Source organism: Vidua macroura, chromosome 13 (genome assembly GCF_024509145.1).
Source record: "Vidua macroura isolate BioBank_ID:100142 chromosome 13, ASM2450914v1, whole genome shotgun sequence".
NCBI lineage: Eukaryota > Metazoa > Chordata > Aves > Passeriformes > Viduidae > Vidua > Vidua macroura.
Genome location: NC_071583.1, coordinates 4,741,253 through 4,758,851, shown reverse-complemented (window position 1 = coordinate 4,758,851; position 17,599 = coordinate 4,741,253). Strand labels below are relative to the sequence as shown.

The window sequence follows — 17,599 nt, the reverse complement described above, 5'->3', positions numbered from 1 at the left end:
CTCTCACTGTGCCCTTTAAATTGAAGATAAGTAATTTTTTAAGCTCTCTTTCAAACATGCGTGCAAGGTCAGATATGGGAACAAAACACTAATAAACATAATAAGTAAAGTCCCAAATAAGAGGTAAAATCCTCTACAAGCCACTCCTGTTTTAGCAGTAAAAACAGAAAGTGTAACATAAAATTGAATTTCCCCCTAGAGCTGTGCTAAATTGCAATTGTAAAGGGGAAAAAGAAAACTGGAAATATAATTTTAATGATAAAAGAAAAGGAAGTATTACTCGTTTTATAAATTCTTCTGTGAGATTGCACTTGAGCCTTCTTCAAAGTTCAGTATTTCATTGTCTCTAAAGATGGACAATTACGCAGGAAATTTTCACATTCCCACCTGGATAAAGTCACCAGTATTTGTTTTCACTCTGACTTCTGCAAGGGATTTGGCCATTAGAAACCATATTCTCCAGCAAAACCAGCCCCTGCAGAGGCATTTATATCACCCAGTCTCAGGAAGAGACAAGGATTGGTGTCATTCTGGTTTGGACACCGTTCTGAGGCTCCCCAGAGAACATTTAAAGCAAAACATCCCTGTCTGCACAACCCCATCTCTGCTAAGCAGGAGACACTTCACACAGAGTGTCAGTGCGATGGTTAAAGCTCTGATCCCTAATAATGACCTAGAAGAAAGTGTCCAGTTCCTATTAGAAATTCTAGAGTCATCCATTCCCTCCTTCCCTGAAGCTTTTCACTCACTTATGCACTGGAGCCATATGGTTTTGGCACAAAGTAGCTGTGCCCTACACCTTAACTCTCCTTTTGGACATTTTTTCCCTGTGAGATCCTGCATATCAAGCAGAGCTATTCGGATGGAAATGGGCTACTTGATAGAGCCATGAGACTTTGGATGCCAACAGCCTATTGGAAAATGAACTTAACTCATCTCCAGGGCATTTTCAGTAGGAGTTTGATCATCTACCCTTCAATGGCTGCCCTACATCTCTGCTCCTTCAGCACTGGGCTGCCAGCCTGGAGGAGGTGGGGGGTTGTTCCAAAATGCAGTCGGAGAGGTCATGAGGCATAGCAAATATTATTGCAGTCTAAAGCAAAGAAAATCTCACTTCTCACTCTTTACACATCTTTATCCTTTGAGGTCAAATATTATCTATCAATTTGACCAGTGCAGCTGGTCAGGGCACATCTCTTCCATCTCATGATGGGTTTTGAGGTTTTGAATTTATTGTCGTTCCCTGTTGGAACAACCCCCAAACTTTGTAAAGCTTTTGTGAAAGGGAATTACATCCAAATGCCCGTTTTTGGAAAGGATCTGAAAAGGTCAGGTTTTCAATCTTTTCTCTCCAGAGGTAACTAGAGATTCCAGCCTGGACCTCAGAAGCTTTCCCTTGAAAACTTTTTGTTGAAATCAATGTTTCCATGAAACATTTTGGCTTCAAAGAAGTATCATGCTCTGTTGGAAATAAATTTTGACAAAAAGGCTCAGCTAGCTTTACTCTCAAAATATTCACGAGTAAATTGAAGCAATCATAACATTAATACGTATTTTTCCTGCTTTAATAAGGACAAAGGGGCTGTGATTTTTTTCCTCCTCTATGGCTGTAGATCTCTGACTCAAAGTTGGAAGCTCAGTGCCCCAAGTCATTCCCATACTGATACTTTTTCAAAACATTTTGCTTAGCTTGCTTAGAGCTGCTCTGCTTTTTGTATCAAGGAGCCCTTTCCTGCCTTTTGGGATGGTGCCATCATTTCATGATGAGTTTTAAACATCAGAACGCCTGTGATCTCAGTTTTAGCTTTGTTAGACAGCTTGAGTGTATGTCCCTTGGCTGCAGGGCTCTTTGTTTTTAGATCCTGTGTGAATACCTTTTTCAACAGTTACTAATGGATCCTGACTGAAGAACCAAAAATGATGAAACATTACCAAAAAATCCTAAGGGTTACCTTCCACTACACACACCTCTGTCTTCAGGAGGAATCACTGCCTGTACCCTAAGGGAAGAATTAGTCTGATGGGATTTTTAAAATGTGCATTTTCACTGTAAACTATGCAAATGTCTTGTGCAATGTCACTCCTGATCTTCTTGTCTATATGCAACATGTTACTTCCATTTACACTGAGAGACCAGAGATGAAGCCCGTGGCAGGGGGACGTCTGTGTGTCCCTGCAGAAGGACACCTCAGGCATATCCAGCACAGTGATTGTCTCCAGCACAGAGCCCCTGGGCTCCTCTCCTGCCCCTCTCATGACAAACCTGCCTCCACGAGCCCCACAAAACTGAGCTGAGTGCTGTGGAGATGCACTGGCCCCACCACGCACCCAGCAGCATCATCCTGTGCTGAGTGTCTTGCCCCTGATTGTGTCTGTAGATTTGAAGCTATTTTCCCACAGTTTGTTTTATTTATTATTTTTAACAGGTGGTTTGAGGGGACAGTGGAGAGACAGAAAGTGGTTTCCTCCCCCCTCTCAGAGTGCAGGAATGTCAGATGAATTGATTAAGACTCTGGTTTGAAGTGTGAGCGTGGTTTCACTGCATCTTCACTAGACACTTACATGTGGCACCTTTTGTCTCATTTTTATAAACTGATCTATAAGACGAAGCTCTAAATAGGGTGAGAGTTGGAGGGCAGGTGAAGAGTCTTTCTGTTACCATTAGTAACACACTTGCACCCATTTTATCTGTAAATTGCAAAAGAAAGATTGCAGCAACTCCCTGTGTGTTACATGTCTTGATAACAATTAGGGGACGTCTGGCTATTCTTATTCTTTCAGCATATTTAGCATAAAACCTGCCATAAAATAAGGGGTCTTGTTTTGTGGCTGAGCATGCATCCATTTTTTAGTTGTCTGTATTTTTTCTCTGCCATGGAAATCAAGAGAACAGTGTTATCACTGAAAGGGGCAGGAGCTCCCATGCCCTGGCATCCCAGAGTGGCATCATCTTGGACTGTGCACTCTGACAGGCTCCTGGAGGCACTGGAGATGAGCTTTTCCATGCAAAAGCCTCTTTCCTCCCATTTTCTTCACACACACAACTGGGCAATTCCTGCTTTGCCTTGCTTTCCTGGAAGCCTCCGTCTCTGCTTCATTTTGGGAGAGTCTCCTCCTGGAATAGGCTGATCTCTTCTTTTGAATGTTTTATCAGAATGATCTAAAAGAGGTACCAGTGTGGAACAAATTTGTCATTTATATAGAAGAAAAATACCTTGCTTTAATAGCTGCAACTTCCTACCCAGACTACTGATCATGGTCCAACCCCAGTGGCCACCTCCCTCCTTCCTTAATTTAAGACCCATTTCACCACAGCCCTTACTGGTGTAGCCTTGTTTGGCTTTGAGGCTGGTTATAATCCCAGTAGCATCAGGCGCCTCAGCAGGCTTCTTATGCTGTCTAACAATAAAGTTATTTAAAGCTGATTTTTATAATAAATTAAATGAATTAAATGAATAAATTAAAAATAAATTGTTTACGGATCAACCCTGGTACAAAAGTCAGTGGCTGGATTATTTTAGGAAAAAAATGCAAAAATTCTTCATGTTTCAAATTTGGTAAATCACTGCCAGATGTTTGCATTATTCTGGCAGTGTGATTTGCAATAAATAAGTCACTGTGACTGCCATACCTGTGCACCTGCACGTATTCCCACTTAGCTCCCACCTAAAACTGGTTTGGCTTTGTCTGAGGCTCCCATCTCTCTGCATGCTGTAGTTCATCCAGAGAGCAGTTCGGGACAAATTAATTTGATTTCTGTAGCATCCTGGGGTGGGGGGGGGACCTGGCAGAAGAAAAGCATCTGTAGAGCAGCCGGGCGCTGGGGAAGCTGCAGTTGAGGGTTTGGACAGAAGATGGTGCAGTGTTCCAAGCTTCGTCCTGCCCGAATGGCAGCCGTCGCTCCCACACCTGGGCTCCAGGCTGGTCTCCAGCAAGCAAACCTCGCAGCAGTCAGCAACTTTGTAATGGTACTGCAGAAACAAACACGCGTTTTGCTACTGTTTGTGGAGCAATGAATTAAGGTGGAATATATATATACACACACATGTATGTATAAAATATAGCTATATATAAAATATCTCTATGTATGAATTAAAAAAACAATCATAAAATATAAATTTTTTTCCCGTGTGAATTCCTGTGCTGATTCTATCACTCTTATTTCAATGCAGGCATTAAAAGCCTTGCCCTGGCAGCAGATGTAAGCAAGCCTGAGGATGTGCAGAGGATGGTGGATGCAATCGTGGCTCGCTGGGGCACAGTCCACATTGCATGCAACAATGCAGGAATCAATCTGAACTCTGCAAGTGAAGAGACTTCCCTGGAGGAATGGGACAAAACTTTTAATGTTAATTTACGAGGATTATTTTTGTGCTGCCAAGTAAGTGTGAAATACTGCACTGGTTAGTTTTGCAAATGAGTATTAATATTCTAAGTGCTTATTTTATCTCAATATATAATAGCATTTTATTAATAATTATCACAATAAAATTGGTCCTAGTTTTGGTGGAGTTTAGGAGAGATTTTCTTTATATTAATTACAGATTTTGGTCAATACATTCAAAAGCAGCTGGTACTTGTTGGCTACCCAATCCCAGGCATTAAAGAATGGCCAAAAGTTTTTTGAAGGGTGGTTATTTGACAACCAGAAAGCTTGGAGGGGGGAATTCCCAACATTCATGATTTTTTTTTTTAATATTGCCAACAGTGGAGAGGTGTGAAATGGCAATGGGATTTTTTCCCTGCATCAGCCATTTTTATACCAAGTTTTTATATCAGGTACTTAAAAAAAATGTGTTAGCACATCAACTCTTCTGAAAAGACTAATTTATTATCATGTCATTATTAGCACAATCACAGAAAGGGTCACTGGTCTTTCCTTTAATTTCTGTCACAGGCTGCAGGCCGCATTATGCTGAATCAAGGATATGGGAAGATAATTAACACAGCATCTATGGCAAGTTTAATAGGTGAGTGATGAGAGCTAACAGTTGTGCTTCAGAATCCATATTTTAATTACTACCGATGCTATTTGAATCAATTAAACCTGTATTGGGAAGGAGTAAATCACTGACATTTCGTATTAGAGGAAATGTACTACAAAATTTTTATTGATATCATTTTTCAACATTTATCTGTCCTCAATGTTTTAGAGCACTTATTACTTTTTATAGAAAAGGTGGAGACACCCTCTCTGACTCTGGTGCAGATACCACAGGAGAGGTGCTGCTCCCTTCATGCTGTTCCAGGCAAACTCCTTGGCACGTGGGAAGCTGAGCCCACAAGAAGCTTACAAGCCACCCAAAGGATTTTGTGCCAATATTTGCCCTGGTACCCATGGGTTTTATAACATTCTCATTGCCAACAGGTGCCTGCACCAACGCTGCTGAATCAGCAGTGTCATCAAAAGGACCAATAAACCATTGTAACATATGGAATGAAATCCCTACTGCTGAGCTAATCTGGAAGGCTGCTGAGCTGAAGCCCATGTAACAAAAATTGATCAATTACACAAATTAAGCATAGCCCTTTAGGAATTTATTTTATTGGTCTGGACATCTGTTGCAGTATTGTCCAAATCCAAAAATCAAATGGTGCCTTGGGTTGCCAAGTTAGGCAAGAAAATCTAGTAGCTATAAAAGTACAACTGAAAACCCCTGTATTAATATCATGTCCATCTGCTGAATGTTACATAAATATGCAGTCTTTTTTATTTTCCTTTGGAATAATGTTTATTTTTACTGTGCCCAGTTTGACATTCAATGTCATTCTACTCAGTTTATTGCACAGTAACTTTAAATGGTTCTTCAAAAATCCATTTATAATGTTGTTTTTAATATTTTTTCAAGTGCCTTTACCAGCTGTTTTACTTATGCATAAACACAGGCACCATCCCTTCATCCCAACTTTGTAAACTTACAAAAACTCCCCAAGCAAAGTAGTTCTGAAAAGATTGTGAAAAAAAATTCAAATACCTCAGGCTTTCCTGCTCTGCTCTGAGCAGTCGGGCTCTGGTCTGTGCTTGGGCTGTCACCATCCACATCATTGTCACAAAGCAAGATTTCCTGGGATGTAGTCCATCCTGGAGAAAGTTAGGAAGCTCTGGGAATTGGCACAAACTGGGGATCTGCTGGTTTGGCACACAGCTCCCAGCCTTGCTGCAGCCCAGCAGTGGTCTGCTCTGCTTAAGGAGAGGCTTTTTCCAACTTTTCCATCGGGGCTTGGCACAGCTCTGCTGAGCTGGGTGGTGATGCCATTCCAACAAAGCATCCATCCCAGCCCCAGCTTGGAGCTGCACCCCCAGAGCTCCACCTGGGGGTCACATCTGAGGGCAGTACCAGTCTTGGAACAGCAAGGAACATTGGAAAGCAGCCCTGAGAGCAACCTGGAAGGGTCATCCCAAGATGCATTTAAATGTCAGTGAAAGTTAATGCACATTAGGCCAGAAGTTAAGAGATGGAGAGATGTGTTTACCTTCTGAACCTGTTTGAATCTTGGCATTGAGAAAATCGAGTAGTTATGAAACTACGACTGAAAACCACGATGTTCATATCATGTCCATCTGCTGAATGTTAAATAAATATGTTGGTTGGTTGGTTATTTAAGTACGTTGGCCAACTGGCATAGTATGAAATGTTTCTAGAAATAGTTAGGGGATATTTTTTTTGTTGTTGTTGTAGGTTGAGTCCTTCCTCAGAGATACAGGAAAATGAGGAGACACTTAGCAGGATAGGGAGGTTTTTGTTTGTGATTTTTCCAGATACACTGCTCAGAATCAGCTTTAATTAATTGAAGATAAGCTGCATACATTTTGCATATGTGCATTTTGATTCTGGTGTTCCAATGGAATTATTCCAGGCATACGCTCCAGCAGCAGCAGCAGCTCGGCCGTTCACTCAGGTGTAACTCAGAGCTGTAATTTTTACAGTGAATATCTTCAGTGGGAAGTGGTCTGCTCTGCTCTGTGTGCACCTCTCATTAATATTGTGTGGCTGCTTCAAGGTCAGGCTGGGAGCCTGATGCACCAAACAAGGGGGCAGCAGCAGTGTCAGGTTGTTGTGGTATAACCCCACAGCCCTTCCTTCTCTCCCCACAAGGATGGGAGAGAGAATCTAGGAAAAAAGGTGAAACTTGTGGGTTGAGATAAAGACAGTTTATTAGGACAGAAAAGGAGAGGTAAAAAAATAATAAGGAAAAAAGGACATAAAAACCAAGTGGTGCACAGTGCAGTCTTTCACTACCCACTGACCAATGCCCAGTCAGTGTACCCAGCCAACTCACCCCAGTTTTGCTTTTCAGCACAATGCCATGTGGTTTGAAATATCCCTCTGGCCAGTTAGAGTCAGATGTCCTGGCTGTGTCCCCTCCCAGGTTCTTTTGCCTCCAGCCTCCTTGCTAGCAGGGCAGCAGGAGGCCCTGAAAAGTCCTTGATTTAGAGTAAGACGCACTCAGCAACAGCTAAACCATCAGTGTGTTAACATTCTTCCTATCCTAAATCCAAAACACAGCACTGTAACAGTTACTAGGAAAAAAAAAAAACAACCCAGCCAAAGTCAGAACAAAGGGGTTTAAAACATAACACAGCTAATGTTGGCAGAATTTTTATCTGCTTTCTCCTATTGTCTGTCTTCTCACTTCCCAGAAGCCTTAGCAATGCAGATTTTTTGGTGACACTGCTGGAGGCATAACTTAATTCACAAACCCCATTTTGCATGAGTTTGGAGGGTTACAGATTTGCTCTTCTCTCTGTAAGAGACCACCTTAGGTAAGGTAAGAGGAGGTGGCATGGGGTGCTTAGCTGCAGAAATCCCATCCAACGCCAGAGATTCACAGCACCTGTTGGCTTCTCCTTGAGTTCTTCCAATTGAGAGGGGCTGAGTGTCTCAGCAGGGGAAAATTTCATGCTCCTAATTACCTTCTTCAGATATGCTTATAAAGACAAAATCCATGGAAGGACTTTTGATAGCTGTGTCTCATCACCCAAGTCAGAAGCTGATTCTCACGGCTTGCAGCAACTTGTTCTCACCCACATGCGCTGTAGGTGCAGAGCCAGTGCCAGAACTCCTCTCCTCTTAGCAAGTGATCACCAAAATGATTTATCACAGCCAGACATGTTTGGAAAGTTTAGCAAAGAACTGCTTTTGGGAGGTTACAAGGTTAACTACCAAAGTTGTATGTAACTTGGAGCTGATGCATGGCAATTAATCAAGAAATTACGTTCCACATCTCTTTGAGAGCCCCCATGGCGAGCTGCGTCAGGGGGCAACAGGCACACACCGAGGGCAAAGCAGTTCTGCTGGTCAAAATGCAAATTATTTCTTATTGAACAAAAAAGAGTGCAGAATAAATACTGGCAGAGGAGGGCCATGGTATGAAATGTTCTTTTTAGCAAGGAAAAGGCCTCTGAATTCTGAGCAAACTTGCAGCATATGCAGAAAAAAACCCCTCTAATTGTTGCTCCCAGCATGTGTGTGCTTTAAATCTATTCACAAACATGTCTGTTCAAGGCAAAGGTCCTTGTTCACACGCTCACTAGTTTGCAGCAGGGCTTTTTGGTTCTTTTAGAGTTTGGGTAACTTAGTTATCACCTTCTTTCCACCCATTGCACTGACATACTCAAACCCAAGTGTTTTAAGTCAATAAAATCAGTAGTGGGCGTGTTGGGATGCCATGGGTGGGAGTGATATAGAACTGATGCATCAGCTTAGTTTATTGAGACCAGTTTAATGTCAGCTACCAGTGCTGCTTATGTGCTTTCATCAAAGTACTGGGAGTTGGGGTTTGGCTGCTGAACCTTGTGCAAACCCAGTGATTCCCTTTCTTCCAGGGTTCAGCATTATCCAACCCCACAGGCTGGAATTGCCTGTCTTTGTGACTACCGATATTTGCCCTGGTTTCCCCCTCTCTCCCTCCATCAGAGTCAGCAGCTCCGTGAAGCTCTGTGCTGATACAGAGCTAATTATGGATGGATGCTTTGCACTGGATTTGCTTAATGAAGTCCTAATGGCAGCCAGAAAAGTCCAAGGAGAGATACTTTGTGGGTGTGAATCCCAACACCTGGACTGACTTGGATTGACTCCCGTGGGTTTAAGGCACTTTACACCCACAGGGGATTTGTCCTTAAGTAGCTTTCACTGAGCTGGAGAGGGGCAGAGCCACCCGAGCACACGGCACTAACAAGCTTGAACATTGTAATTAGCAAGCTGATCATTTTCTGTCTTTGACTGACATGTGACATCTCTGAAACATTTTCAAAAGCTTCAGATTTTGAAAGTGGTGGGTGTTCTGAATTTTTGGGATGCACCTGTGTTCACATCCACACAAACATTAGTTAGATCATAAGATGTGTTTGCATCAGACTATGGATAATTTAAAAATTAGGGAGAATAATTTGTTCCAAGAAGCTATATATAATATGTTATATAAAATCTATTATGCACTTATATTCTATCATATAATGTCATATCAAACAATTTACTGCTACATTCAGCTATCACATGTTATCTACCACATATAATAAATATTAATATATTATATAGCACAGAATACATATGTTAGACATTGTATTATTAATTATATAATATTTTAGAATTGTATGATAATACATTTTATTAGTATTACAGTGTACAAGTATATAAACACACATATATTTATAATAGATAAATGTGCATGTGTGTATATGATTATTTATCTTTCTTCAGAGCAGTCAAGTATTGCATATATATATGTTTAATACATTGCTTTTGTCTTTGCCCAAATATGGGATCTTTTAAATGTCTTTAATTTTATTTTCACCATTGTTTTCCAGTACCCCATCTGCTGACACAAAATTGTTAGATGGCAAAATACCTATTTAGGGGTTTCTGTTGTAGGTGGATGAATTCTTGCTGCTCCCTGCCTGGTACCTGGGAAAAGGGCAAATAGCTCATCTCAATGCAGGGAGTTGTCTGTGTAGTGCCTGAGCTATTTTAATTTGGGAAGAATAAATAATTTTCTTCTTCTTCTGAATCCCTTGCAGTCCCTCACCCACAGAAGCAGTTGGCATACAACGCCTCCAAAGCCGGGGTCGTAAAATTAACACAGACATTGGGAACCGAGTGGATTGACAGAGGAGTAAAAGTCAACTGCATTTCCCCGTAAGTAAAATGTAATCTCATTTTGAAGCTACAAAGGGAATGAAATGTTCTACAAAGCTCAAATGAACACTATCTCAGCAAATAAAGTTTCTAATTAGCAGGTGGATTGCATCCCTTTTTATGTTGTCTTTTCCTTAACAAAGGTTTAAATACTTAGAACCGAGCCTGCTCTGTTGCTGTGTATACTCAGGGATTTAAGGAGAGGTTTTAGCATTTGGTAATATGTTTTCCAATAATGTGAAGGGTAGTTTTTAGCATTTCCCTTCCAGATGAAATATTTCCTTAGTCTGTCCAAGCCTTCTGTGGTTAAAGAAAGGGGTTTTGACACTTCACAGACAATTCTTCTTTTCCTTTTTTACTTGAGACAAATACATAGACACTTTAAAAGCTGCATTTTATTGCTGTTATTGAGCTACTGTTCAGCTCCAACAGACACAAGAGGCCAGGTGTAGTTTTGTAAATATATATATATATATATAGATATATATTTTTTATTTATTTATTTATTTATTTATTTATTACAAATTATATTTTCCTTATTTTTGGAGATTTCAAGCTCTATGTTTTAGGGTATTTATTCACAAAGAAAAGTTTTCCTACCAGATCCACTTTGTCTCTCCCTGCTTCTCACACACATGCCCAACCAGTCATTTTATTAAACAATTAGCAGTGCATGATAGTGCTGAGCAGAAACCCAAGTGGATAGCGTTAATTGGAAGCGGTCAAATTCTGTAGACCATTGAAGTCAATCAGAGTAACTAAGAAGGGCAGGATTTTAACCCAGGAGTTAAATTGTAATAATGAAGATAATAATGTAGATCAAATTAGGGAAAACAAATTACATATTTTAATCCACAAAGTGGAGGGGGGAAAAAAAATCACAGAGCTTAATGGAAAGTGCTTCTGTTTTTACTGCTGGTCTGCTCTCCCCTTGCTTGTGCTAGCTGTCTTCCTTATGATTATTTATTACTAATTATACCAGAGACTCCAGCCGTCGCTCTACGTGATCCACAGATTCTTTCAACAGCATCTTACTTCCTAATGGGATTTTCCCCATGCCCATGCTAGCAGCACTGTAATGGTGTTCCTACAACCAGTGCTAGTGAATTTACACTGGCTTTTGGGGGCTGGGGAGATGAAGGGAATTAGGGAAGCTCAGCAGGACCTGGCAGGAGTTGTGTCTGAAAACATGAGGGTAATCTGCACCAGCAGAGGTGGGATAGTTGTGTCACATTCTCAGCAATTATGGAGGAGGAGGCTCTTACAGGAGGAATTACCCATTTCTTAGGGGCTTACATAAATTTAAAATATAGGCACCAAATTATCAAAACTCATTGTTTTGTACAGCTTGGAAGCAAGCACTCACTTCTAGAGAAAAGGGCCTTTTGCAGGAATAGCCAGGAAGGATGCAGGGAGAACAAAGATTTTGTTGTCTTTGAGGTCCCCTGTTGTGGACAGAGCAGTTTTCCCTAATGCAGGTGGGAACCTGGACTGAGCTGCTTTGGAGACCAGCAGAACTTCCCTCACAGAGCCTCCAAGCTCTGGCTGAGCCCTCATGATGGGATTGCCCAGGGACCTTTGGGCACGAGGAAGGAGCCTGCAGCAGTCCATGGAGCTCAGATCCCTCATCACATAAGCAAAAGCCACATCTGCTTCTGAGCGAATAACTATTCACATTTATAGTCCTGTCTGTGTGAGATGTGAACCTGCATTTCAGTGCACATTTGGACCCATCCCCAAAACTGTGGACCCCACTAGTGTCACTGTCTCTTGATGGGACTCACTGAGGACGAGGGACACCTTCAATCCAATTTATCTGAGTACCCAGCACCAGCAGGAGCCTCAGTGTCATAACAGGGTGGGATTTTAAGAAGTCTGAGGAGAACAGATGTAGATATAAGGCATGATAGTACCCAAGATCAGCTCTGGATAAGTAAAATATCTGTGTCCTTAAGTACTTTACCCCTCCCAGTCATGGTTGCATTAAAACTTTAAGGCACTCCCAGTATGCCTCTGTCTGAAGCTCCAAATGCTCCAGTCTGGCCTTAAACATTATTTCACCATGCAAACCTTTTGGCCTTTTCCCCCTCATCCTATCTGGTCACTTTTTATCAACTTAATTTCTTAATGAGTGCATAAAACTTATGCAGAGCAATGCATAAAAGTTAGCAATGCATAAAATGTTATGACAGAGTCCTTAGGATGATTTATTGCATTTATAAAATTGAACATGCAGGCTTCTCTTGCTGGCCAGGCAAACCTGATGCTCAGGGAGAGGAGGTGGCTGAGATTCCCTGGATGTTTTGGCTGACTTATGCTGTTGCTATTGTGGAACCTGTGCTCAGTGCTTGTACCACCATCCAGTGCCATCACCTCATAGCTTGCTGCACAGCTGATGCCAAAAAATGAAGAAAGTCCTGGAGGCTTCCTGAAATGGATGTGGGGGTTGAACTGCAGGGGGTACCTGGGTGTAGTCAGGGAACTTTACAGAGCACTGACTGATGCCCAGCTGCCCACAGGGTTTAGTCTCTTTGTTGGTTCCAGGACATGGAAGTGTATTGGGTGTGATGGAAGAAGGAATTCTGGAAGGTGTCTGGTTTTTGGCATGTGCAGCACTGAACACGTCATTTTTGCAGCCATTACACTGAATCAATGTCCTTTTTTTTGGCTAATTACTGCCTTCTTGATTAGCAAGACATGAAACACCATTATGTGATGACCTTTGGGATGGGCAGGTGGAAGCTGATATTAAGGTCAACTTACAGCCAGGCCAGCAGCCCTGGGGGATGAACCACGTTCCTTCCTGATGGGCTGCAGGGATTTGGCTGTGGGCTGCTGGGCAAAGAGCCTTTGTGTGCCCTGCATCCTGCCCTGCTCCTCTGAAGGCAGCCACACAGTGCTGCACCAGGCTTGTAGCCCCAGAAAGCAGGCTGGGCAGGTTTGGGGAACATCCCATTAGGGGGAAGGAGAGGCAGAGCTGGCAGGTGAAGGAGCACCCCAGCATCACCTGAAGGCATCCCAATTAAGCAGCATTACTATCACCATTAAGCAGCAGTCGTTGCTGGTAAGTATCTTTGGACTTAAATCTTAATTCCTTGGGAGATGTCCCAATTAAGTGGATCTTGTGATTAAACACTTCCTGATTAAGTGGAGTGTACTTAACTCATTCAAATTAATAACTCATCTGAAAGAAATCAAGTTACACACAGATGGAATCTTTTTTTGCTCTCATTTGGGGATTGAGTGCACGTAACAATTCCAGTTAAGTATCTGGTAAGTGATATTTTTCCTAATGTGTCTCTCGAAGTGGAAATGTTTCAGGCAATTGTTTTTTTCTCTTTTTTTTTTTTTTGTGGTCTTTTCCCCCCCCTCCCCCCCCATGTCACAAATTGTCCTGTGTATCAATAATGAACTATTGATGCTCATATCTAACATTAAGGAACCAGCAGTTTGATATTACATTGACATGCAACAGAAAGTACTGATAGGCTCAGCACTGCATACGAGATGAGGTAGGGAATTAATGCATTGGCAGTTGTCTTTGCTGGAACTGGTTAGGAGCCAACTAAAATCTGCCTAAAAGGGTTCGACAACGTTAAATTGCCCAACTTGGCACCAAGCTTTCCCAGAAGATGTGTAGTATCAATGACATGCCTAATATTTATAGTGCCATCAGTGTGTGTGTTTGCAACTTTTAAGTTTTTGCGCTATATTTTTTTCTCATTTCTATAACAAAAATTTGTAGTGAAGTTTGGTTTCACATCTAAATTCTTGCTATGTGGAGTGAACCTAAAGAAAGGTCCAGCAAGAGGCACGGCACGGTGATTCGCAGACTGCAGTGATCAGACCAAAGATCATTTTTCTTAACAGATTGAAAAACGTCCTCTTTTTTAGCAAAATCTGTTGTGCTGGAGGACTGTGTGTTTTATTCCCTAATCTGCATTCCCTTGGGGTTAAAATATATCTGTAAATGAAAAAAAAATACAAGAAAATCATATGGATCTTATTCTGGTCTCTGCTAGTGTAAAGCCAGGATGATGATGATGATGGTGATGGTTTTGTAAGCTCAGTGAGAGGCACGTAAGGGAAAGGAATTCAATATATTTCATGTCTGCTGCTCAAAGCACGTTTCTCTCTGAAGAAAACCAGTTCTTGAGGAGTTTGGGAAAGCAAGGAGGGAGACCAGAGGGCTCTGCTTGAAGGAAATAAGTAAACCATTCACAGTCCTATACTGGAATGTGCTTGATTTTGTTACCTTGCCAGAACTTAAGTGAGTTGCATTGCTCAGTTTTTCTGATCTGCTCTGCTCTTTATTGACAATTACAATAAAATATAAAGCTGATATTTAAATCCTGCCTGAATAGTGCAAACAGAAATGTTTGGGGGAAAATCTGAATTAGTTCCACTTCATAACAGAGTAAATAGTGGATTTCAGCCTTCATTTAAAACAAAAGGTAAATCTCATACCCAGAATCCAGTCTGTCTCAAAAAATTATTTCCTTGGAAGTCTAAATTGGGATGCCGATGAAGTTTCAGAACAAAACGGGTATTTTTATACTTTGTTCATTTCATATTTATCACTAGCTTGTTTGCTAATTTTCATTTGCAAGAGGCAATTCTTCCAGCTAACTGGCTGCCTCAATGGGCCACTGATTTCTTTGAAGTGACAGTCTGTAAATATGCATAAAAAAGAGATGCAATTAGCGTGTGTGTGGTTCAGTGCAGCCTGATTTCATTGGCAAGTTTACCCACAGTGTTGATAAGCTACATTATCTAGAAAATTGGCCGCTGAAAAACAGCACCTCTGATTGCCAGCAAAGGTTCCAGATAACAGGGTGCTGAAGAGAAATATAATTGAGGTTGAATATGTTAACCAAGGTGTCACATGCTCCTTAGAAGCGCTAATTTATCAGCATGTTGGAATTTTTATTAACATTTGGAATGCATTTCTACCACACTAATGAAGTGGAATTGGCAGTTCAGGTTTTAGTTATTGTCATTTCTGAGAAGTTAAATGTAATTTCTCGTTAGACACAGTTATGTAAATATATTTGTTCAGGGGCTGAAAAAATTATACATTTCGCAAAATACAAATATGTTGTTAAGGAGGAGTATGACAAATCAGTTGCAGTTAAAGTCATAAAAGCCAGCCAAATCTTTGCCCTGCATTGTGCTTCCTGCAGCATCATTTTTAGGGCACCTGAAAAAATCAAACTTAGCAGAGTTTTAGTAAATAGAGTCAGTCATTAATGTAAAAGAGGCAAGACAAGGTAAATCAGTGTGATTTGTCAGGTGTTGATTTAAGGGGGATTACACTGGGTATGTTGTGCTTTTCTCTGCCCCTCCTTTTTTTGTGTTGAAAGTCTCTGGTGCCCAGAAGGGTGCTGGCTTTTGTTCCCCTCCTTGTTTGACATATGGGGATTTGGTCTGTTTTCAGTTTCTGGGCTGTACACAAGCACACTGTATGACATGAGTTGTAGAGTGATGATAAATTGGTGGGAGGACAACAGTTCCCAAGAGCCGTGACAGACCCAATTCAAGGCACTTGCACTTCCAATGCTGTTGTTGTTTTCTGGAAAAGAAATTTAAACTGGTGATTATGGGTAACCTAAAAGCAAGGGGTTTGTGCTATTAGTCAAGAAGATTGTGTGATTGTATGTGTACTTGAAAGGAAACCTCTGAGCTGCCCATCAGAAGCAAAAGGTGATGATAGGAAAGGAGCGCTATGGAAGTTTGCACCATGACTTTCAGCAAGGGCAGAGCAGGCCTGATGTGCTCATCTCCTTTGTACCGTCACCCTGCTTTCCTTCCGAATTAACATCTCAAACACCTCTAGGTGCTGCCTTTCCTTCTGGGCAGGGCTCTTTGCTAAACTTTTGGTCCGTGTGCTCGCTGCAGGGGCATCGTTGACACGCCGCTGATCCGCTCGCAGGAGCTGCGGCCACTGGTGCGGCGCTGGCTGGCCGACATTCCCGCCGGGAGGCTGGCCCAGCCCACGGACCTGCAGGCTGCCGTGGTCTACCTGGCCTCCGAAGCCTCGGACTACATGACGGGCCATAACCTGGTCATCGAGGGTGGCCAGAGCCTGTGGTGAGAGGCGTCCTGCAGTCTCCCTTCTCACAGGCCTTGGAAAGTGCATATCGGAGTTAAGCTTAGTCCCCACTTTGGGTTGTGTGACTACGTGGCCAGCTAATATGAAATTATTGTTTTCTTCTTTCAGGTGTTAATTTGGAGACTTGTATAATGCACAGGAAAAATAAGGCAAAACAAAAAAGGGCAATCTTTCAGTTTTCTAGCATTTTAGTGCTTTTCACTGCGCAGCCACATTTCTGTTAAATTAGTATTTAATGATATAAAAGTACATTTACTGCAGTGAGATTTGGCTATTATTTAAGTTTAACAGGGGGCATTTTTAAAGCAATCAATATTAGCTGGTCTGTGTAGTTTATTGTTCTTAGGCAATTTTTTTGTATTCAAGTTGTTCCAGTGACATCTGTGAGTGGTGAAAAACAGTTGGATGTAGTGTTAAAAAAAATAAATTAGTTCATTACATTTGAACCTGAATGTTGCCATTTTATATTTACTGGTGTTCTTTAGTTTTTGACAGTGTTTTTATACAAACACCCACATAAATGCCCCTGAAAGAACAGTGCTGCACTTAATAGAGATTCATGGTTGGTAATTATAATGGCTCTAATCCAAACCTTTTGAGGTAAGTAGGGACTGCTCATATACTTTAAGTTAAATGTGTGTTTAAGTGTTGATACAACTGGGTCTTTGTTTTCTATGATGGACAGAAGTAAGCAAAGGTCATCTTCCAAATAATTTATTTTCCTCTTGTAAAATTCTGAAGACAACTCTTGGGTGTAAACCAAGGCCAGCTCGAGTGATATTGATACAGTTCTGTTGGCTGAAGAGCTCGTTTTGGTGATAGCATTGGGTTCATTGCTTATAGGCAGTAAAACATGGCACAATAACCCCATGGTTCTGATATTGCTCTGGATAAAGACAGACTTCCATCCTGAGGGCCCTAAAGCATAACCTAAGGAGAATTTACGGGAAGAAATTCACTTGCAAATCCTCATGTCATTTGTTTTGCATTTGGCAGCTCTTTGTTACCATAACATAAATAATTGTGGATGGATGTCGTTACTTTGATTAAGTGCTACAAGCCCATGCATTGGCTGGCCATTATTGTGGGGAATTGCTGTAATGGCTTCAGACTTGACATTCACTGCTACGTTGTAAGGTATGCGCCTCGCTGACGTACTATCATCGTTATCGTGGATAAAGTGCAAGAAGATACTTGTCTTCATTAAATTTTCTATTAGACCATTGATAATTAATACATATCTCATGTTTCATCTTGAGTCGTTTTTCTGGGGCGTGCTGCTGTTAAGCGACTCAGGGCTAGAGCTTTTTGGCTTGAAATCCTTGCCTTGTGTGCATGATCTAATTTATTG

At 41.4% G+C, this 17,599-nt stretch overlaps 1 protein-coding gene across 1 annotated transcript in view; it reads left to right on the top strand.

The window, feature by feature from the left end:
- LOC128813926 (uncharacterized) overlaps positions 1-16,694 on the top strand; it is a 33,424-nt gene extending 16,730 nt beyond the window's left edge. The window contains exons 8-11 of the mRNA XM_053989388.1: positions 4,173-4,381; positions 4,898-4,970; positions 10,019-10,136; positions 16,035-16,694. Coding sequence (XP_053845363.1) covers positions 4,173-4,381; positions 4,898-4,970; positions 10,019-10,136; positions 16,035-16,230 — 596 coding nt within the window. The 3' untranslated portion in view covers positions 16,231-16,694. The remainder of the gene's footprint in view (positions 1-4,172; positions 4,382-4,897; positions 4,971-10,018; positions 10,137-16,034) is intronic.
- The last annotated feature ends 905 nt before the right edge of the window (positions 16,695-17,599 follow it).